Here is a 22,635-nt window from a genome sequence, read left to right on the forward strand (position 1 = left end):
ACAATTTGTGATATATTAATTATGTATAATTTAACTTGTTATAGTAACAGATTACTTATCATTTCTTCTAGATTACTAAAAGAGTTTCTATGCAATTTTTTAGCACATAGCAGTTGACACAATACATTCTGCTAACCTTCCATTGACATCCAAAAAGGGATGAAGAAAGGATATCAAATCCAACACACACTTACCTTAAATAACAAAATTATATAAATAATTCTTATGCCGTCCATAAATATAACTTAAAACTTTAGGGCTCGTTTGGTTAGAAAACAAGCTATCCAGGGATTAGTTATCCCGGGATTGTTATTCCACCATCAATGTGGGATAAAAATAACACTTAATTCCGGGATAACTAATCTCGGGATTTTATTCTAATCAAACGTGAGATAAGGCGGTACTAAATTTTTATCCCGGAACTATTTTTGCTTATCCACCATACCAAAACGACCCTTAATAATAAAGTTTTGGAGAGAGTAGCCAGATGTTGTACAATTAGCAGGGGACGGTGATGAGTTTGGAAATTTCTTAAAAAATACAAAATAAAAACAAAAAAGCCCATTAGTGTGCATTATTTTCTGGAAATAAATAGGAAAAGGACAAAAGTGGGAATGACAAAGAAGCTAAAAAGAAAGAAAAAATGAGTTATTTTTGCATGAAAATAAAGGCTTAGACTATGAGACGCTTGGCAGAATATTGCAACCATTTCTCACCAATTACTTCACTTCTTAAACAAAAACCATCTCTCTTCCCCTTCACTTCTCCCCAAGAAAATAAATACACACATACTATATAATTTCACCATTTATTAGAAGATTGTAATCATTAGTATCAGTACTAGTACTAGTTTCCTAGTTAGTAATCTTTTTTTTTGGTCATGTGAAAAAAATGACGGAAGGGTCTAGTAAAATGAAGATATGTTCATCATGCTGTAAATCAACATCAACAAGACTTTTATGGATTATGGTCCCATTTATTTTAGTTTCTATTTTCTTCGCATTTGGGAATTCAAAGAATTCATCTTCTTTATCATTTTCTTCTCCAAGTTGGCTTTTTGGTTCAGGTTATTATTCAAAATCTTGAACTTGAATTAATTATTACTAGTAATAATGATGATTTTAATTAGAGGTAATTATTAAAAGGGTATTTTTGTAATTTACAGGAAAAAATAACTCCGGTGGCAAGCAACCGGAATTGGTGGCGGTGGCGGTGGTCAACGGTGGCGCTGACCGTGAAGAAGCTATTTTAGAAGATTACAGTTTTAATAGTACTATTAATAGTAATAATTTTTCACCACTTACTGCTGAAGCTGATCAAGAATCTGAAGAACAAGTTCAAGAAAATCAGCAAAAACCAGTAAGTTATATTCTGTTAATATTTTTATTTTTTTATGTATTTTTTATGTTAGAAGAATTTTGTTGGGATTTCTTTATGCATGTACCTTTTTATAGTTTTACTGTGTTTGTGTGATGATTTTTTTTTCCTTCTGATTTTTAATGTTTTAGAGGAATATATATATATATATATAGTTTTTACAAAAGTTTTTAAATTTTTTATGTTAGAAGAATTTTGTGGGGATTTCTTTATGCATGTACCTTTTCTTTAGGTTCACTCTGAAATTAGATATTCCTTGATTAAAATTGAAGTCTTGATTTTGTAAAATTTGTTAAGAGTAGAAATGAAAAGGTGGTTACTTAAATTATAATAATATCTTTGAGGGAGAAAGAATAATGAAGATGTGACTAATCTGTAATTAATTGTTTTTTTAAGAACATTTTTAAAGTTGTAGAAGAATTCTGTGGGGATTTTTTATGCATGTACCTTTTCTTTAGTTTCACTCTGTGTGTGTGTGTGATGATTACTTTAAGCGAAATCAGAGTTTCCCTTAATCTTGTAAAATTTGTTTGGACTGAAAATGACAAGATTATCTGTAGAAACGAAAAGGTCACTTAATTATAATAATTTTTTAGAGGGAGATTGAATAATGAAGCTTTGACTAATGGGAAAAAAAAAAACTTTTTTTTAATCATTTTTTGTTTCTATTTTTAATGTTTTAGAAGCATACTGGTTGTTATTATTGAGCAAAAAGCGATAAGAATCTCACTGCAGATTTTGACTAGATTTTTTCCCCTTTGAATAGTTCAATTTCTGCATAATAGATCCATAGAATTTAACTGAACTGGTTTGAAGAAACTGCATTATAATTCTAATAAAAAAAGAAAAAGAAAAGAGGTTGACTTTTTTTTTTTTTTTTTTTTTTTTGACTTGAACTTTTTTTGCAGTGGTCTCATAATTTAAAGCAAATGTTAATTCTAGTACTCATTAGTATGGAATAATTTGCACGTACCATCCAGTTATCGTTTATGTATCATCTAGTTTGTTCAAGTCTTGTGATTTGGTAATTTTGTTGCGAAAGCCATGGACCGATCTTCCCTTTTTGAATCGAAGATTGATCGATGAATTATACTAATGAATCTTTTTAAGCAGGTTGTAATACAGAGGGATGAAAGTTTTAACATTTCATTGGAGAAACCAAATGAGTTTCCTTCTTTGAATGAAACTCAGGCTCTTCCAATTGAACCTAAAATCAAGAAAATTTTTAGCAATCTGGAGAGGCTAGAAGTCAAATTGGGGAAAGCTCGAGCAGCCATCAAAGAAGCCACTACATCTGGAAATCAAACGAATGACCCTGACTATGTTCCATCAGGTCCGATGTATTGGAATGCCAAAGCGTTTCATAGGTATGGCTCTGTTTTTCGAGCATTATCAATTTGACATGACATTTTTTGGTCATCTAATTGATACCTTTGAGAAGTCTATTTTTTCTCTGTCCAATATAATCGTTTTGTCCTATATTTTGTCTGTCGTCGTGATATATGGATTTAGATAATTCTCTTGAGGTAGACCGTAGACATGTTAATGGAATAATATACTATTCTTCGCCATGATTGGTGCAAATTTGTTTGGTCATTGTCGTTTTACTTTTAATAGTTCTGTTAGAATATTCTCATTTTGCCTTCTTGCATAGAAAGAATTCGTCGTCCTTGTCATGTTAAATCGTGCTGATACACTAAGTATGTTGTTGTGTATAATTTTCAAAACAGAGTCGAATTAGTCTGCTATTCATTACAGATTAAATTTTCGAGACTATTCCAATTGAAGCAAATTTATGAAAGCTAATGTATTTGGTTCTAACTTCAGGAGTTACTTGGAAATGGAAAAGCAATTCAAGGTATTTGTGTACGAAGAAGGAGAACAGCCTATTTTTCACAATGGTCCGTGCAAAAGCATATATGCGATGGAGGGGAACTTCATTTATCAAATGGAGACAACCAAATTCCGGACCAGAGACCCCAAGAAAGCTCAGGTCTTTTTCCTACCTATCAGTGTGACGGCAATAGTTCACTTCATATATGATAGAAACTCCAAAGAACATTGGAATCCGATGAAACAGACGCTTACAGATTACATTAATCTTGTCTCTGGAAAATATCCTTATTGGAATCGAAGCCTAGGCGCAGATCACTTCATGCTCGCTTGCCATGATTGGGTAAAACTTACATCCTCATACTTTATTGACTATTTTGTATCAGTTCTGGAGAAAATTTTGTTACTAGAATAATGATTGTTTTGAAATGCGTCGATCTTGTAGGGGCCTGAACTTTCAAAGGCTGTTCCGGATCTATACAAGAACTCAATCCGAGCGTTATGCAATGCTAATACCTCGGAAGGATTCAAACCTTCTAGAGATGTATCATTCCCGGAGATCCTTCTTCCAGGAGGTACGATGGATGGCCTAATCGGCGGTCCATCCCCATCGCGTCGATCAATATTGGCTTTCTTCGCTGGAGGGCTTCACGGGCCTATACGCCCAATACTTCTAGAGCATTGGGAGAACAAAGACGAAGATATCCAAGTCCACCGGTATCTACCAAAAGGCGTCTCGTACTATGGCATGCTAAGGAATAGCAAATTTTGCCTTTGTCCTAGTGGTTATGAAGTTGCTAGTCCCCGGATGGTTGAGGCACTTTACACTGGATGTGTCCCGGTCCTCCTTAAGGACCATTACGTGCCACCATTTAGCGACGTTTTGAACTGGAAATCGTTCTCTGTTGAAGTCCCTGTCGAGCAAATTCCCAACTTGAAGAAAATTCTGTCTGGAATTTCTACAAGGCAATATATAAGATTGCAAAGAAGAGGTAAACAAGTGAGGAGGCATTTTGAAGTTAATATGACTCCAAAAAGATATGATGTGTTCCACATGATACTTCATTCTGTTTGGCTTAGAAGATTGAATATGAGGCTTCGTGGTCTTGAATATTTGTGATCCATTTGTATCTTCTTTTTTGTTTTAGGTGAACCACGAATGTAATTTGTTTAGGAACCTACGTTTATTAAATTTTTTTAAATATTTGTTTTAGGTGGTTAATGTAAGTGCCATTTTCATACCAAAGTTTAGTAGGTGTATTGGTTATATCATTCTAAGTCAAAGTTTAGTAAGCCTTGAAGTCGTCTTTATATTGTGTTTTGTCTTTAGTTTGTTATTGATGTTCTCATTGATTCTGCTTTAGAAGATTCCAAACATTAAATCTCTCTTGGGATTTGGGAACAATCATCAGAGGTGAAAATATTTTGTATTTTGCATTTTTTTATTCTATATGAAATGGAGGCCTTCTTTAATTAATCTGTTAGATCAGAGTCCAATTGCAGTTTATTTGTTAATAAAGTAAAGGCCGGCTTGCTAAGTGTTCATGCAAGTTTATTATTGTCTCTTCATTGAGTCTAGGCAACAATGACAGATGAAGGATTTTTATCAAGGTTTCATCATCTATTATATGTATATTAAAAAAAAAAAAAAAAACTTGATATATATCATATGAGTTCCCAATGAAAAAGATTCAAATGAACTATTTCGCCCCTCTAGCTCCATCCTTGAGAAGCAATATGCAGCACTACAATTTACAATATCATGTTAAATTACTACTATAGTATATTTTAAAATTACAAATTCCAATTTGGTGTTGGTGCGTCACTGATTTGGAGGCCAACAAATTGCGGAAGTCTTGTGAAGAGATGTATACGTCGATTAATTAAAAAAAGAGGTGGACATTTTTATGTCACATTGGCCAAGTGGCTTTGTGCATGTAGATTGAAGACTGTCAGTAGCGTAGAAGGTGCTCGTCATAAAATCTTGCTATTTTTAATCAAGAACGGTATAACGTGACAAATGAATAGTCAAAGTCCTAGTATATATTGAATTTATTCTTATATTGACTTTTTGGCCCCTTTGGATTAGATTCTTTTTTCTTCAAAAGCTGAAAAGAAAGATTTTGTTTCCTAAAAGCGGAGGTTTTTTGATAATCAAAATGAAATATTATTTTAAGACAAAAAACAATTTAAAAAGGTAATTTGTTCATAAAAACAAAAAATCTCTCAGAATATTTTTCTGAAAGGCATGAGAAATAGAACTTAAAAGTCTTTTAAAAGCTGGAAGCAGAGACAGACGAAAGTAGAGCAGACAAATAAAGTACAGTAGTATTGCAATAGATTCATAAAAACTGTGATAAATTGTTGATTTCTTTACAAAAGTTAAATAATTACTCCACCATTTAAAAACTTCTAAGTGGAATTAAAATAGATTAAATAATTACTCCACCATTTAAAAACTTCTAAGTGGAATTAAAATAGACAACACAAATCATTTGTTGAAGAAATTTTCATAAGAATTTTTCACATTATCAATCATATTATCAATGTACCAGCATGTTTGATAGAAATGTTTAACTACCTTCATGACAAAAGTATTTAAATTATTCTTTTCTCCTTTTCTACTTGTCGCATAGGCTCTCAAGAAAATAAATATAGGCAAGATGTTAAAAGACTAACTGTAGACAATAAAATTCGTGTCGAGAAAATAATAATCAAGATAGGAAAATATCGCAACGATTGTAGTATTTGATTTCAAATATGAGTGTTACAATCTCTTTGATTTCACTGATTCTTTCTTTCGATAATAAATTCAAGGGCTTTTGAGCCTGATCTTGAACTTGATGGATTTGATCTTGACTTGTACTTGAATTCAAGGTTTGAAGCTTGATCTTGAATCTGATGGTCTTGATCTTGAGAACTTGTAGAGAAATACTTGCTTGCTTGAAATTTGTAGCTTGCGGAGAAATCTGCGGCGTTTGATCCACAAGCCCTCTCTCTGGCTTCTTGTTAGAATTCAGGTCCCTTTTCTGAATTGTGAGACCCCTATTTATAGTTGTAGGATGCAAGAGTTGTGATAACGACATACTTCTTTCGTCCAATCAGATTTAAGTTGACATGGCGATATTTGATTGATCGGAACATGTCACTTGTACACGTGGCGCATCTTCATTGGCCTTTGATTTGACTAGGCATGCTTTGTCATTTTGGCATGTGGCATGATCCTATTGGCTCCTTTGTTTGATTTAGCATGCCGCGTCATTTGATACGTGGTACCAATTTGGGCCTCTACGATAAGATGATATCTTGGGTTTGAGAAAGTAGGCTCATCATTTATAGCCCAATTAAATGGAGTAGCCCAACGAGATTTGTCCATTAATTAAATTTGGGCAATTTGCAGGATTGTCCTTCGCTGGGGGTGGTCTTTAAGTTTTGACAATTGGTGGTCTTTAACTTTTGCCCTTCGCTAAAAAATTCCTTGGTTTCGGGTTCGAACCCTTGCTCAGTCAAAAATTTTAAAAAAATTTGCAAGGTAGAGTTTGGATTCGCAAGGCAGAGTTTTGCAAATTCTGCCTTGCGAATCCAAACATCTGCCTTGCGATCTCTCTTTTTATTTTTTTTATTTTTTATTTATACTGAGTTGGGTTTCGAACCTACAACCTCGGGGTATTCGGCAAAGGGCAAAACTTAAATACCACCAATTTGAAGGAAAAAAATTAAAGACCACTCAAAATGAAGGACAATTTGCGCAAAAAAATGATTAAATTTTTATTCGTCAATTCAATTATATTAGCCCAAAACATTTATTAGGACCAATATGTCTTTGAATTATTTTATAAATCAAATGCATTAAAATTTATATGACTACAACAACTAATATAACAGTAATCAAATTCCGCTACGGCTATCTGTTGCTGCTCTTCATGAATATAATTAACTCTTGTAGACCTTATATTTATGAATTTTCTCTGTTATTTTCCATTTTGCTAGTAGTTTGTTCAACCGGGCCGGTGGCTCCTTCTATCTATATTGGACCTATGAGTCGAACCATGGGCAATTTGCACATTTTTTGCGTGGATTGTCCTTCTTTTGTGGTGGTATTTAAATTTTGTCCCTCAAATTGTTGGTGTTTAATTTTTGTCATTCGCTTAAAAAGGTGACAGAAAATACCCTGAGATTCTGGATTCTAATCCCCACTCAGTCAAAAAAATAAAATAAAAAAAATCGCATGGCAATGCCTTTGCCAAAAGTCTGCCTTATGCGGCAGACTTTGCCTTAAGGCATAAATAAAAGTTTGTCTTATCTTCGGTAGACTTTGAGTTATGTCTTAAGGTAAAGTCTGTCCTCTCAGGCATATGTTCTATATAACTTCGCTCGAAAAGGCATAGGTTGGCCACCTTTTTATGTGAAAGGAAACAAATTAAAGACCAGCGAATTGAGGGGAAAAAATTAAAGTCCAGTCCGTACGAAGCGAAATCGTGCAAATTGGGCCAATTTGCACGACTGGCCCTATTCGGGGGCGGTCTTTAATTTTTGCCACTCAAATTACTGGATTTTAATTTTTGTCTTTCCCTAAAATATCTCGAGGTTTTAGGTTCGAAACACGGCTCAGTTAAAAAAAAATCGCAAGGCAGAGATTTATAGCAAAATTAGGCTATTTGGGCAAAAGTTAGGTAGACAGAATTTTAATAAGGCAAATTTTTTGTGAAGCCTTGCCTTGCAATTTTTTTTTTTCAAGCGAGAGTTCGCACCCAGAACCTCGGGGTATTTTTAGCCACCTTTTAAAGCGAAGTTCGCGCTCAGAACCTCCGGGTATTTTTAGCTACTTTTTCAAGCGAAGACAAAAATTAAAGGCCGGCCCCTTTGAAGGACAATCCGTGCAAAAATATAATCACGGGATCTCTTGTTACGATAGCCCCACTTTTTATTTGGGCTCAGCATTGAAGTTGGGTCTCTCTTTGGCCACAAATTGGGGTGAAGTGCATCAGTTAGCCACTTTTATTACGATTGCTATTTAAGAGTTGATCAACGTTTGTAAAATATTTGAAGTTTAATCACTTTTTTTTTTGTACATGCAAGAACTAGAATAAATGCACAACAATCAAATTTAACTCCAAGTACTTTTATCTATAGGATAATTCACTTGAGAGCAGTATTATGTCAAGAAGTTCAAAAATTTTAATTTAATTTTTAAAGTTTTTTATCTTTGCAGTACATATAATATGTTTTTTGTTTTGCTATGATGTCAATATAAATTTAGAGATCAATTTTTCATATTCGGATCATACGATTCACACAGTATATAATATTCAGTTTGAACTGAAGAAACTAAATTATAGACAGTGTTATAAAGAACAAATGCGATTGAATTTAAACTGAAAGTTGAACTTTAGTTTATTTTATAATTAAGAAATAATCCCTGAAATAAAAATAGAAATTAAGTAGCCATATAAAAAGAAATTAGTTCAAATTTCCGTTTTATAAGATACATTTTAAAAAGATTATTTGAAAATGGATGTAAAATTAATCCACATGTCAATCAATCTATCTAAATCTATATATATAATAAAGCTAGGCATAAACAAGGTGATGTGACATCTCTCTATAGCCTAAAAAAAACCTTTTTTTTTTCTTTTTTTTTTTGAATTTATGTCGAACTAACATGAAAAAGAAGAAAAAAATATGAAAAAGAGAAAAAAAAAGGGAAATAAAAACACAAACAATTGTTAGCCTCGAACCTCTCCCTTAGAGCAACTGTTTATAATAAAAATATCAAGATCCTAAATTTAAGGATAATTTGAAAATTACTTCCCCATCAACCGCGGAAATGGGACAAGTTTTCCAACTATATCATGATGAAAAGTCATCAACTGCAATTAATCAACACCGTTATAACCATGCAACAAATCAAACTGCAAGCTCTTAACTTTTGTAAATAAACATATATGTAAGGATGAGAGAAACCGAAAGAAATGACCCGCAAAGGTGGCCAAATTTCTTCAAGAGCCGATGTGAGATTCGGTCATAGCTATCTAATAAATAATATCCTATTAGCAATTATCTAAAACTCGTATAATGTTCATATTATAAATGAAATAAATCACATGCAAAAACTAAATATAAAATTAATAAAGTGCGAGAAATGTTAGAACCAAATATAGCATACCTTCCAAAAGTAAAGTACATAAGCACTTCATAGTCCATTTGTGAATCAAAAGTAGTGCTCTTAATATATTATTCTTAAATGTGGTGATAATGAAGGACTAATTCTTCTAACTCATCCTCATATTTCCCCTCTCCATAAATAAGCTTGATGTCCTCCTACTCATCCTCATAATTCCCCTCTCCATAAATAAGCTTGATGTCCTCTCTTTGGATTACATATTTTATCAAATTTTTTAGCTTCTTTTATAATTTATTTTTACTTTTCTTATCAAATTGAAGTTTTTTTCCAGCAATACAAAAGCTAGATAAGTCGACGCGAAATATGTGGCAACTTCCCGCCAGGCAACAAAAAAAATTAAAAAAAAAATTAGAAGGGCTGGGGCAATAATATGAAAATACAGAGGTGGACAGAAAATCTGCTTATTCGTCGTTGTTGGTTAGTGTGAATATTGATATGAATTGCTTCTTCCTATTTCACTTTCATTTTGAAAGTGACTAACTGATGCTATACAAGTTAAGACTCAAAGTAACTTTTGCAAGCTTGTAGTCTCGATGTTGTGAGAATTATGCTTACGAGACTTTGCACTTTATTGTGGATACATAAACAATATTCAATTTGGTCGGATGAATTTGTGGTTGTAACTTGTATACTTAAATTCAAAATTATAAATTATTAGCTTCGTCAGATATTGTAGTTAAATGGCCTCATTCATAATCTACCTTCAGAAACAAGTACAACCAGGGGCGACTTAGCCTATACGGAATGGGTTCATGTGAATCCAATAGCTTCTTTTAAACCCTATATTTATATTAAGAAATTCATAGAATATATATAAATATAGGGTTCACGTGAGCGCAGTATTGTATATCAATTTTAGATCATCGAGAACCTATAAACTTCATATACTGAATCCGTCTTTTTAGAAGTATTAGACGAGTATGTATTACAACAAATCTATATAATTTATTTTGGTTTGAAAAGATTACTTCAACAAGAGAAGAGAGTTTGAGAATTATTTTTCTATAACACTCATTTTATTGTTTAACATTTCTATGAATTTTTGTTTGATTTTTCTCATCATATATATTGCGTTAAAAGTTTAATACTTTTGGCTCCATTTTTTTTTTGTCACAATAATTTTTCTTATCTTATGTAAGTTTTCTCTTATTACGAAGTGCTCTCCTCCACTAAAATAATGTTGGATTTATAAATGATTTTCTTATTCAAATTTATCTACATTGAGTTAGATTGTTTTCATACTAAACCTACAGTATTTTTCACAAACACTTTCCATCAAATAATTTAAACATAATTTTATGATTTCAATCATATATTAAAGATATTATGACAAGCGCGAAGAGCGGACAAGTACACTAACAACATTATACATAGATTCCCTATTATTAATAGTTGTATACTTCTAACTGGCTATCACCCTTAAGGACTAAATGTAACAGAAGCCCAGATATTAAGGAGCATTGTGATAATTTTCTCCAATAAGTAGAGCAACCATTGAAGCATAAGCTCAAAATCAGCAAAAAAAATGCAAGTAGTATCAAGATTTCGCCTTATCAATTTCCATCTCTTCTCCATTTTTCCCCAAATTATCAAACACCTTTCACTTCCCAAAATCCCCATTTCTGTATTTATGCCAATGCTTCAAGAACCTTCAAATCTTCATCAACTACTTAAAATTCAGCTTCTATATTGGCCAAGAAAGTATTGTTTATGCCACCTGGAGTTGAACCTGAAGATATTACTGAAGATATGATACTATCCGGGTTGAATATTGTTGTGGGACCCTATGCAGCTAAAATTAAAGAAGTTGAGTTTGTGAAAAGTAGTAATAAGCCCAAGGATTCTCCCAAAGATGAGCGACCCATTTGATTGAAATTTGAAAAAAATACTTATTAAAAAGAAGATCTATTCATGAATAGCAAACTGTTTGGAGTGTAATTATGAAACATAGCTATAGTTGCGCATACAGCTTAGACCTGTATCAAGTTGAAAACACGAATATCAGTGGTATCAGTGCATCCGTATCGGTTAATCGTTGAAAGAGTATATGAAAGATACGCGACACGCACATATATATATATATATATTGTGTATTTGCTACATTTGATAAATACAGTTTACGTTTCATAAATATAATCTAATTGGTTGTCACATCACATAAGTTTCTGAAATCCAAATTTAACGATACAAGAAAGTACTTTTGTTCGGTAGTTTGATGGCTCACGTGCAGTGCATATGCCGAGGCTTTTGTTTATTTATTTTTACAACAAATATAGCGATTATCTTTACTCGTATGAATTAGGACCAGACTGATCACTTTTTGAAATACGTTAAAAGACCATTTCCATCAAATTTATACATTAAGGACTAAATGTAACAAAACCCCCAAAGATTAAGTTGTATTTTGATCATTTTCTTCGATAAGTAGCATTGAAACAGAGCAGCCATTAAAGTATCAGCAAAAAAGATGCAAGCAGTGTCAAAATGTCGCCTTTTCAATTTCCATCTCTGTCTATGTTTTCTCAATCTATCAAACACACTTCACTTCCCAAAATACCTATTTCTCAAAACCCAAAAAAACCAATTTCTATATTCATGCATCTGCTTCTAGAACCTTCAAATCTTCTTCAAAGCTTCTATATAGGCTAAGAAGGTATTGTTTATGCCACCTGGAGTTGAACCTCAAGATATTACTGAAGATGTGATTTTACCTTGGTCTAATATTATTGTGGGACCTTATGCAGCTGATGCTAAGATTAAAGAGGTGGAGTTTGTTAAGAGTAGTAATAAGCCTAAAGATTGTCCTAAAGATGAACGACCCATTTGATTGAAATTTGAAAAAAATACTTGAGATTGAAGTTTAATAAAAAGAAAAATTACGCGATGTGACAACTATTTAGGCTGTTTATGAAATGTAACTATGGTTTCAAGAAATTGTGAAATGTAACTACTGTATTTACGAAATGTAACTATCACTGTTGATACAAATATTTCTTGCGATTTCAGCCGATACAACTAATAGCCGCCTGATACAACTGAGCTGATAGCCACTTGACAAGTACAACTCTTTTGTTGATATAACCAATATCCGCCTGATACAACAATTTTTGCTTCGTTTTGTAAATGCCCAAACTATAGTTGCTTTTCGTAATTACGAAATTTTCTCATTACTTTTTGAAATACATCAAGGACTATTTCCATCAAAATTATACATTCAAGGACTAAGTGCAACAAAAACCCAAACATTAAGGACCATTTTGATCATTTTCTCCTACAAGTAGCATGGATAACCAGAGTTGCCGTTGAAGTACAAATAACCAAAACCTCAAAATCAACAAAAAAATGCAAATAATATCAAAATGTCGCCTCTTCAATTTCCCAAATATTTAGACTGTATTTACGAAATTTAGTTATAGTTTTTTTTTTAAAAAATAACGAAGCCTAACTATAGTCGCTAATACAATATAGACTATGGACAGATACAACTCTTTCGTGTTATTTTAGCTAATACAGTATGCGTTGATACAACTGATAGCGGTTTGATACAGCTCTTTCCGTTGATAAAACTTATATCCGCCTAATACAACAACAATTTTCATATCTCGTAACTACACAAATTATAGCTACGTTTCGTATTTACGCTCTACACTGTAGTTAAAATTTTCTTGTAGCTGTCATCTTTTATGACTAGACTAATCACTCTTTAAATTACATTAAGGACCACTTTCATCAAATTAATACATTAAGGATTAAACGTAACAAAAAACCCAAACATTAAATACCATTTTGATAATTTTCTCTCCAACAAATAAAGCTGCCATTGAAGCTTAAGCTCAAAATCAGCAAAACAATGCAAGTAGTATCAAGATGTCGTCTCTTCTCCATTTTCCCCCAAATTCTCAATCTCCATTCACTTCCCAAAATCTCCATTTCCCAAAACCCAAACCCAAAAACAAGAAATACCCATTTTTATATTCATGCCAGTGCTTCAAGAACCTTCAAATCTTCATCAACTACTTCAAATTCAGCTTCTATATTGGCCAAGAAAGTATTGTTTATGCCACCTGGAGTTGAACCTGATGATATTACTGAAGATATGATATTACCTGGGTCAAATATTGTTGTTGGACCCTATGCTGGTGATGCTAAGATTAAAGAGGTTGAGTTTGTAAAGAGTAGTACTAAGCCTAAGGATTGTCCTAAAGATGAAAGACCTGAATTTGCTATGTTGGGTCGGTCTAATGTTGGGAAATCATCACTTATTAATTCTTTGGTTAAGAAAAAAGAAGTTGCTCTTACTTCTAAGAAACCAGGTTTGAATATTTGTTATGTACTCTTTCTTTCTTTTGTTTTTATGTATTTTTTAATTACTGTTGTGGTGGTGGTGTGGGGTGGTGGGGGAGTGGTGGGTTGGGGTGAGGTTGGAGTGGGGTGGGGTGGGGTGGGGTGGGGTGGATGAGGAGGTGGGTGGGTATTTTTTGGAAAATGTTTTTCACTAACCAACCGAACATAAGGGGAGATATAACATGAGTTGGGGCGCTGAGGTGGCATGTCGCGTGACGTCTGCCTCATCAAAATGTAAGTGCCACATGGGATTGTGTGTCCACCTTGAACAGTCCTAACGGGGAGGGGTGTATTTTGAACCATTTAGGTAATGGTATAACAGAGGGTAAAATTGATCCTTTCGCATAGTACTGTCGAAGTTGAACCTAGGATATTAAAGAAGATATGATTTTACGTGGGTCAAATATTGTTGTTGGACCCTATGCTAAAATTAAAGAAGTGGAATTTGTAAAGAGTAGTACTAAGCCTAAGGATTGTCCTAAAGATGAAAGACCTGAATTTGCTATGTTGGGTCGGTCTAATGTTGGGAAATCATCACTTATTAATTCTTTGGTTAAGAAAAAAGAGGTTGCACTTCTAAAAAACTAGGTTTGAATATTTGCTATGTACTCTTTCTCTTTTAACTTTCATGTGTTTTTTAGTTACTGTTGTGTGTGGCTAGCTTGTTATAGTTATAGGAGCTAGGATTTTCACTAAGGGGCTGTTTGGTAGGGTGTATAAGAATAGTACTGAATAGGGTGTATTAGTAATTCGGACATTACTTTTTATCGACTGTTTGGTTTGTTGTATTATATGAATAGGGTGTATTATAATAGGAATAGTACTGGTATTGTTAATTTTTCGGGGGTTTGGATGAACCATCGCGGCACCCTAGCTGGTGTTAATGGTGGCAATGGTGGTGGAGGGGAAGGAAATGCTAGTGGGGGAAGAACAAGTGAAGGGGAGGTGTAAAATGAGTTGGGGCGCTGAGGTTGCATGCCACTTGGCGTGCACCTCATCAAAATATCAGTGCCACGTGGTAACGCCAGGGTACTTCTGTACGGATAGTATAATAGAGGGTAAAGTCGATTCTTTTCGCATAGTAGAGGGGCAAATTTGACCATTTCCCAATTATTTATACTATGTTAAGTGGATTTTCGAACACAAATACAGGTTCTGGGCTAAAGCTACTGAGTTCTACCAAACCCGTAAACAGGCTTGTAGCTCTGACCCTGCTACAAGTATGGGTGTTGGATAATCATGTCCATCGAAGTAGGAATAGATGGCTCACTTTGATTGTTGTAGCTGTATTTTGGTATTTACTTGGTACTTCTATGGATTAGAGGTGGGTTCTAATGTTAGTATGTTTAATTATACAGGGAAGACTCAGCTGATTAATCATTTTTTGGTGAACAAGAGTTGGTACATTGTGGATTTGCCTGGCTATGGGTAAGGGTGTTTTCCTTTTGAGTTTACTGTTGCTAGATATTCTTTGATTGCTAAAGGTTTTTATGATTCATGAACGAAATATAGGCGAGTCGAGTTATTTTAGAGAGGTGCTAGCTGACAGAGGACTTTAGGGTTCATCTCAACGTTATGCTTACTGTATTTTAATGTTTCGATTCAAGCACAATAGCATGTCTACACTTCGTGTTTACTGAAATTGCTACTCTTCAATAATCAATCAACTGAGCCTCAAACCAAAACAAGTTGATGTAGATTCAAGGAATGGAAAATAAGCAAGTATAGATAATTAAAGCTTGTTATCAACTAAGCTAATTAGAAAGGAGATTTAGACCTTTCAAAGGCAACAATCCACAAATTTAGTTAAAAAATTATACCCTTAGAAAGATTCCAATGAACAACCTAAAGATTTCAGTGATGGCTCCGTCTTATATAGGAGTATCTTTAATGAGATTTCTATGTTTGATATGAACTACTTTCTTGTCCAGCACCCACCAAAGTACTTTTCTCGAAGCTTTATCACACACTTTCTCTTTGTCTATGAAACACTGTGTGTAGATCTCTCTTCCTCTTGGGATAAATTCTCATCAATCTTCATTGTAGACATATCAAGAAAAAACCTTAAGTGATTCTTTGTGACTCCTGTATACGCTCTATCACTTTTTTCCAAAGTTTCATTGTATGACTCATAAGTTTAATTTCACGATAATTTGTACAACTTTGAATATCGCCGTTGTTCTTAGATATTGGAATGAAGTTATGAAGCTACTCTTTGTTCACTCATCAGGCATTCTACCACTTCTTAGTATAACATTAAATAGCCTGGTAAGGCATACAACTCCAACCTCTCCAAAACATTTTCAAACCTCTATAAGGATACCCGTTGGACCACATGTTTTTCTAATCCTCATATTTTTCATTGCATCCTATATGTTACCTTCCTCAAAAAAAATAAAAAATTCATTGCATCTTTTAGTTCTACCAGCCTATTTCTATGAGTGTACCTAAAGTTTCTATCATGCACAGATGTGTAGAGATTTATAAAGCTATCCTTTTTGTTTCTTATGAAAAGGTAAAGATTTTATTTAATGGTACCATGCTGGTACTGAAAGATTACATCAGAAAGAGGTGAGGATCCTTCTATAGATTGAAGGAATTTAAAAAGCCTAACAGTGAATCTATAGGTCAAAGATAATAGTAGTCTTACTCCACAGATAGAGACTGTTAAACATTTGGATTTTACAAGTCAGATGTGTCCCTCCTATCATTAAAACACTTATTGTTTCTCCGTTACCAAGTGATCCAGAAAATACAAGTAGAAACAGCGTTACAGAACTGTCTGTTGCCCTTAGAAAAAGACTTCTTCTACCACTAAAAAAGACTTCTTATACCACTACATAGAGTAAGTTTGATATTTCCTGGCATGACCTGTTGGGCTCAAAAATATTAAGGAACATTGACCAAATCTGCCTTGTGAGGGGGCTAATGAGTCAGTCAATCATATACTGCTAAAGGTCTGATATTAAAGTAGTCAGCCACAGTAAATAGTCTTTACTGGAATGGATTGCATAAAGGTATGGGAATTGGTCCTTAAGAGGAATACCATCTAGCCACTTGTATATCCACTTTTTTATTCTCTTGCCATTGCCGATTTTCAGCTTGATATTATCAGAATACTCATCCCAAGGACCCCTTGTGTACTTCCAGACAGCCACCCCATGTGCACCCTTTGATTTATAAACTTATCCTCTTGATTTGAGTTGAACAATTGATCAAAATAATCCCTTTATTTCTCCTTGATCTCATTATAGTGCACTTCACTTGGTTTAAATTCTTAATCCTCTTCTCTCAAGCGTGCTATTTTATACATTTCTTTCTCCCTTTCTCGTATCCTTAGATTTTTGTACAAACCATCTAAGGCTTCCCCTCGAGCTTTGCTAATATATTAAGTAGCTCCTCTTAGCTTTCTTATACTTTTAAAAAGCTTCTCCGTCTTTTGCTGTTCGTAACTTGTTATAACACCCTTTTTTTGCTCTAGTACTCTTTGCCTCATTACACCACCAAGATTTTTGTGGTCGAAGTTCTAGACCTTTAGACACACCAACACTTCATTTGCTACTTTCTAATGCAACCTGACATGACATTTTCTTCCACAGAATGTATTCATCCCATATAAGTGACATGCACTCTCCTTCCGTAGTACTTCTTAAATGTTAGTCCCTCAGTCCCAATTTATGTGGCGTCCTTTTTAGTTTGTCCTAAAAAGAATGTCACCTTTTTTATAGTTAGATATAACTTTAACTCTAACATTTCCCCCTTTACCCTTAATGAAATGATTTATTGCCACACAAATGTCTTAAGGTTTGTTTGACCACAAATTTCGAAAGTCTTCTTTTCTTTCTTAAACTTTGTGCCTAGTCAAACAGTGCCACATAAATTGGGATGGAGGGAGTAATTAATTTGTGCTCTTACTACCCAACACCAAATTCTCAGTTGCCTGCAAGTCTGTCTCTCTTTTCAATGTGTTCTTATGCTTTACCCTATCCTATGTTGATGTAACGTAAAATAACTAAATAAAAAGTATAGAAATAAAATAAAATAAAAACATCCACGACCTCCCACCTATGTTAGGCAGTCATAGCTTCTCCTGGTATAACCTTGTACTCCTTACATGTGGTTTTATCGCACCTTCTGTTAAAAAATAAAGTTTATTTGACTATGGTTATCCGGATTCCTGTGTTAGTTATAAACTAAATCATATAAATCAAGAAGTTAAAATTATTAGTGGAACCTCCTATTTCCTTTGTGAACAAGCTTTTTGAGTTGTGTTTTGCCATCACTTAGTTTTTTGTACCTTTTGATTTAATATGGCATCAACTGTATTGTCTACTTCTAAGTTATTTCTTGTTGCTTGTTTCAGTTTTGCTAATGCTTCTGAAGCTGCTAGAATGGATTGGTCTGCCTTTACAAAAGGCTACTTTTTAAATCGAGATAGCTTGGTGTCGGTTCTGCTTTTAATTGATGCTAGTGTACCCCCTCAGAAGATTGACCTTGATTGTGCTAATTGGCTTGGACGCAATAAGGTGTGCTTCTGATTTTGCTGATCTTCGTGGTCTTTGTTAGCATTTCCATTCTTTTCATGTGGTTAATTGAGCCATTTATTCCATTTGCTACTTATAAACGTAAGTCATTTCGTACCATTGTTGACTTTCGTAGAGAAATGACAAAAGTGGTCCCTTAAGTTTAGAGGGGATCCTTCATGATCTAAATTCTAAGATTCGGGATATGGATCCCTGGATACGGGCATGCAAAAATAGAACCTAAATTATGAGTCCTTTAAGTATTGATCAAAAGTTTAGAATCTTCTAAAGGAGATAAAAAGTGACAAAGAAATTTCAATATACAACAAGGTATTCCATTTTCTTCAAGTCCATCTTAGCTTTTGTTTGGATTATAAAAATCATTGAATCTGTCCGGAATTTTTCCGTTAATTTTGAAAAACCCAAAAGAGATCGGGTACGGATCCGACACCCACACCCGTAATGTCGTGTCGACACGGGTGCGGCAAAAGAAAGTCCCTTAAGTTTGAGGGTAGGTTCAGCGTAGTGCCTTAAGCATGCACTAAACAATTTCAGTCCTTTAAGTTTGTCAAAAGTTTAACACTTCTAGTCTCCGTCAAATATTTAACAATTTATGTTTGTTAGATTTGACGGAAACAATGAAAAACAGATTTAACCATAAACACTAAGAAAGTCCCATCAAATCCTAAAATATGCAACTCAAAAAACTGCACTAGACACTAAAAAGATATAAAATGTGCAGGAGTTACACCTCAAAAAGTTGCACCCGTCTTTAGAAATAACTCAACAATAGCAGAAACTACAGAAATTCTACCTTTAAATGTGAGTTCCGCTAATTTGTTTTTTTTCCCATAGTTACTGTTAAATTTAACAAACAAAGTTCGGTAAATATTTGACGGAGACTAAAAGTGTTAACTTTTGACAAACTTAACGGACCAGAACTGTTCAGTTCATACTTAAGGGACTTACTGAACCTCCATCAAACATAAGGGACCATATTTGTCATTTTCTTACTTTCGTACTACACATTTCTCCTTTTTCCCCTGATAACCTACTTTCATGCAACACATTTGCAGATACCAATAACGTTCGTTTTCACGAAGTGTGACAAAATGAAGGGAGGGAAGGCAAAAAGGCCAGATCAGAATATTAGAGATTTCCACGAGCTTATCAGGGAGAATTATAAGCATCAACCTCCTTGGATAATGACTAGTAGTGTTTCTGGTTTGGGTAGGGACGAGCTACTCCTTCATATGTCACAGCTTCGGAACTATTGGAACAACGAGTAGCTCAAGTAAAGCATCAACTTTGTATTGTAAGGTAAGCCCCTTATATGGGATCTTTGAAATTTACCATGATATTAATCCTTTTGGTCCTTAAGGTGACTAATATAGCCAAATGGAACTTGTAAGGCTGCTTCGTGATGGAACACAAATTCTTCCATGCGCAATGATAAAATGTTCTAGATTTGGTAGAACTTATTTTTCACTTTATCTATTGTTATTATAACTTATTTTCCACTTTATCTTATTTAGTATGATGATGGCATAATTTGAGCTTAAACAAGCAGCGAGGATTCATATAGCGGACCTCAACTTGTTTGGGACTGAGGCATAGTTAATGTATGGAAGAGTTACTTACCTCCCTTGTCTGGTCAAAACATAAAAAGGGTATCCTTCAGGTGCAGAATCTAAATTTGGCTTTGTGCTCTCTGTTTCCCCAGATTGACCTGAATATTGATATTTACTTGCCAGACTGGCCTATTGCCAATTCCATTTGGAGGGTTATGTTCTCTGTTTATATTTGTATTCCCATGTGTGGGACTCTTGACTCTTCTTTTGTCCTGAATGATCTGTTTCCATTATGAATACATCACATTATTGTAATGCTTGCATATGCGAATTTAGTTTTTGAACTTTATAGGTACTAAATTATAGGATAACGACATCAGTGTTAGAAAAAACGGAGTCTTTGTCTAAAGAAATGCGTTGAGAAAGGGCAGATGTATAGAACCTTTCAACGAGATAGTGCTTTTTCAACTCTCTTAAAATGGAATCTATTCCAGACATATATGCCATGGTTCCTTACTTAATTGGGTTCTGAATTTTTGTAAATTATTTAGTGAATTTTTTAATACAAATGTAGGATTTGGACTAATGCACTAGATAAATCTATAGAAAGAAAAATCAGTTGCAAATGGAGCGAGTCTTTGTGCCACTACCTCTGTTATCACTGAGCGATCGGTTAAGGGCCTTGGCTGGCTGGTGATCCGGGCCTCTGCTGGGATGTACTATTAAATCTAAATTGGGGTTATTTGCTAAAAATTACGATAGAGTTGTTTACGAATGTCTTTGCGGTGCACTTGATTTAACCAAAGGTGATGAGAACTTGAAATTATCCGATTAATGAAAAGTGACAGGTGTCAAATATGTCTCAAGAAATATTTGATGATCTTCCTAACAGATCTTTAAGATAACTTTGAAAATGTACTGATTCTAGTAATACTTCTACCAATAGAATAGGCGTTTATAAGAGTTCAGAGGAAATATTATTTTAAAAACATATATCTATAAATCTTTCTCAAGATTTAATTAGAGTATCATTATATTTTGTAAGAATAAGTATGATATTCAAAGAACTACTATTACTTTCAAAAGACATACACTAAAATAGAATGGACTTTTTTTTTTTTTTTTTTTTTCACCCCTTCCCCAGGAGCTCCCTTCTTTGCTCCCTTGGTGACTCGAACTCACAACCTTCGAGTTGAAAGTGGAGGGTGCTTACCATCTGAGCAACCCTCTCTTGTCAATAAATAGATAGAACAGACTTGAATCGCTAAATGAACGAAATAAATGATGGAGATAATTAATAATTGGACACTTTTAGTTGCAATGATCTAGTATTGGACCATCATTAATAAAGTAAATTTTGAATTTGTTTATTCTTTACATATAGTCAACTATCTTAGGTCAATCTTTTGTTTGGATATTTTAACTTTCTCATTTACTCTTAATCTTAGTTGTGTAGGAGTTGTTTATGCCCTATCATAGTTTCTCAATTTCACGTTTAAATAATTTCTTCTCAGTTTCATGTTTAAATAATCTCTTCAATTTTATGTTTAAATTATTTTATCATCTTTTAAACAAAATACTAAATACTTCACATTTATACAGCAAATAAACTATTTTACCTAATGAAAAATACTTAATGTCTACACACTTCATTAATATACTGAAGGCTGAAGCCCCATTATTGAGAACTTTGCAACCAGTTTACATATATATATATATATATATATATATATATATATATATATATATATATATATATATTTTAACTAAAGAAATATAATTTGTGTTAGTACAAATGTACAATAACAACAACAACAATCATATACCCATTGTAGTCCCACAAGTGGGTAGTTATATAAAAGCAAAATTTTCATTCACTCCTTTAATATTTTAACTTCCATTTTGATGAAATTATTTAATTCAAATCAAATTTGGAACCAGAATTTGACATTATAACTTATGTATCCTAATTTTCTATGTTATTTAATTCTAAATAAATAATCTATACATAGTTAATGAACTTTTAAGACAAATACATAATTTAACTTGTGCGATGGAGTCGCTCTCTCTTAATTAGGGATTAGGGGTTCGAACATGGATATGGAAAAAAATCTTTGAAGGAAGCGCTCCCCCGAATAGGCGCGATGCGGTGCGAATTGATTAATTGGGCTCAAATGCATATCGAGCACCAATCGGAAAATCAAAGAACGTGAAAAATGAGGTAGGAGGTTCGATAGCTTTTAAAAAGTAGACTTTAAAAACAAAACAAAAACAAAAAAAATTGACATAAATAAATAAGATTAGGACCTAAAAGTAATTAATTAAAAAGTTTTAAAAAAATTTGAAAATTATTGTAAGGACTACAAAAGTCCCCTATATATATATTTTAAAAGTAGATTTTAAAAACAAAAAACAAAAAAATTGACTTAAATAAATAAAATTAGGACATAAAAGTAATTAATGAAAAAGTTTTTAAAAATTTGGGAAATTATTGTGAGGACTACAAAAGTCCTCACATTCCCTCTTTAATTCAAATCAAATTTGGAACCAGAATTTGACATTATAACTTATGTATCCTAATTTTCTGAAGTTATTTAATTCTAAATAAATAATCTATACATAGTTAATGAACTTTTAAGACAAATACATAATTTAACTTGTGCAGGCATGGAGTATTCTCTCTAATTAGGGATTAATTCGAACATGGATATGGAAAAAAATCTTTGGAGGAGCAAAATAGGCGCGATGCGGTGCGAATTATCATTAATTGGGCTCGAATTATCGAGCACCAATCGAAAATCAA

General features: G+C 33.4%; 2 protein-coding genes across 4 annotated transcripts; both read left to right on the forward strand.

The window, feature by feature from the left end:
- The first annotated feature begins 602 nt into the window (after window positions 1-602).
- LOC132057385 (probable glycosyltransferase At5g03795) lies at window positions 603-4,432 on the forward strand. Of its 3 annotated transcripts, none has more exons than XM_059449975.1 (5): window positions 603-1,066; window positions 1,166-1,359; window positions 2,488-2,744; window positions 3,205-3,553; window positions 3,656-4,432. In XM_059449975.1, the coding sequence occupies exons 1-5, from the start codon at window positions 892-894 to the stop codon at window positions 4,328-4,330; spliced, it is 1,650 nt and encodes a 549-aa protein (XP_059305958.1). In that variant the 5' UTR covers window positions 603-891; the 3' UTR covers window positions 4,331-4,432. The 3 variants fall into 3 exon arrangements, with proteins under 3 accessions (XP_059305958.1, XP_059305960.1, XP_059305959.1); XM_059449977.1 differs by having other exon boundaries at window positions 604-1,048; XM_059449976.1 differs by having other exon boundaries at window positions 606-1,066; window positions 2,491-2,744.
- Window positions 4,433-13,210: 8,778 nt separating this feature from the next.
- Window positions 13,211-20,147, forward strand: LOC132057386 (GTP-binding protein At2g22870). The gene is made up of 5 exons (XM_059449979.1): window positions 13,211-13,707; window positions 15,097-15,166; window positions 18,102-18,264; window positions 19,338-19,581; window positions 19,797-20,147. Exons 1-4 carry the CDS (start codon window positions 13,245-13,247, stop codon window positions 19,548-19,550), a joined length of 909 nt encoding a protein of 302 aa, XP_059305962.1. The 5' UTR covers window positions 13,211-13,244; the 3' UTR covers window positions 19,551-19,581; window positions 19,797-20,147.
- Window positions 20,148-22,635: the final 2,488 nt, after the last annotated feature.

Source organism: Lycium ferocissimum, chromosome 5 (assembly GCF_029784015.1).
Source record: "Lycium ferocissimum isolate CSIRO_LF1 chromosome 5, AGI_CSIRO_Lferr_CH_V1, whole genome shotgun sequence".
Lineage (NCBI taxonomy): Eukaryota > Viridiplantae > Streptophyta > Magnoliopsida > Solanales > Solanaceae > Lycium > Lycium ferocissimum.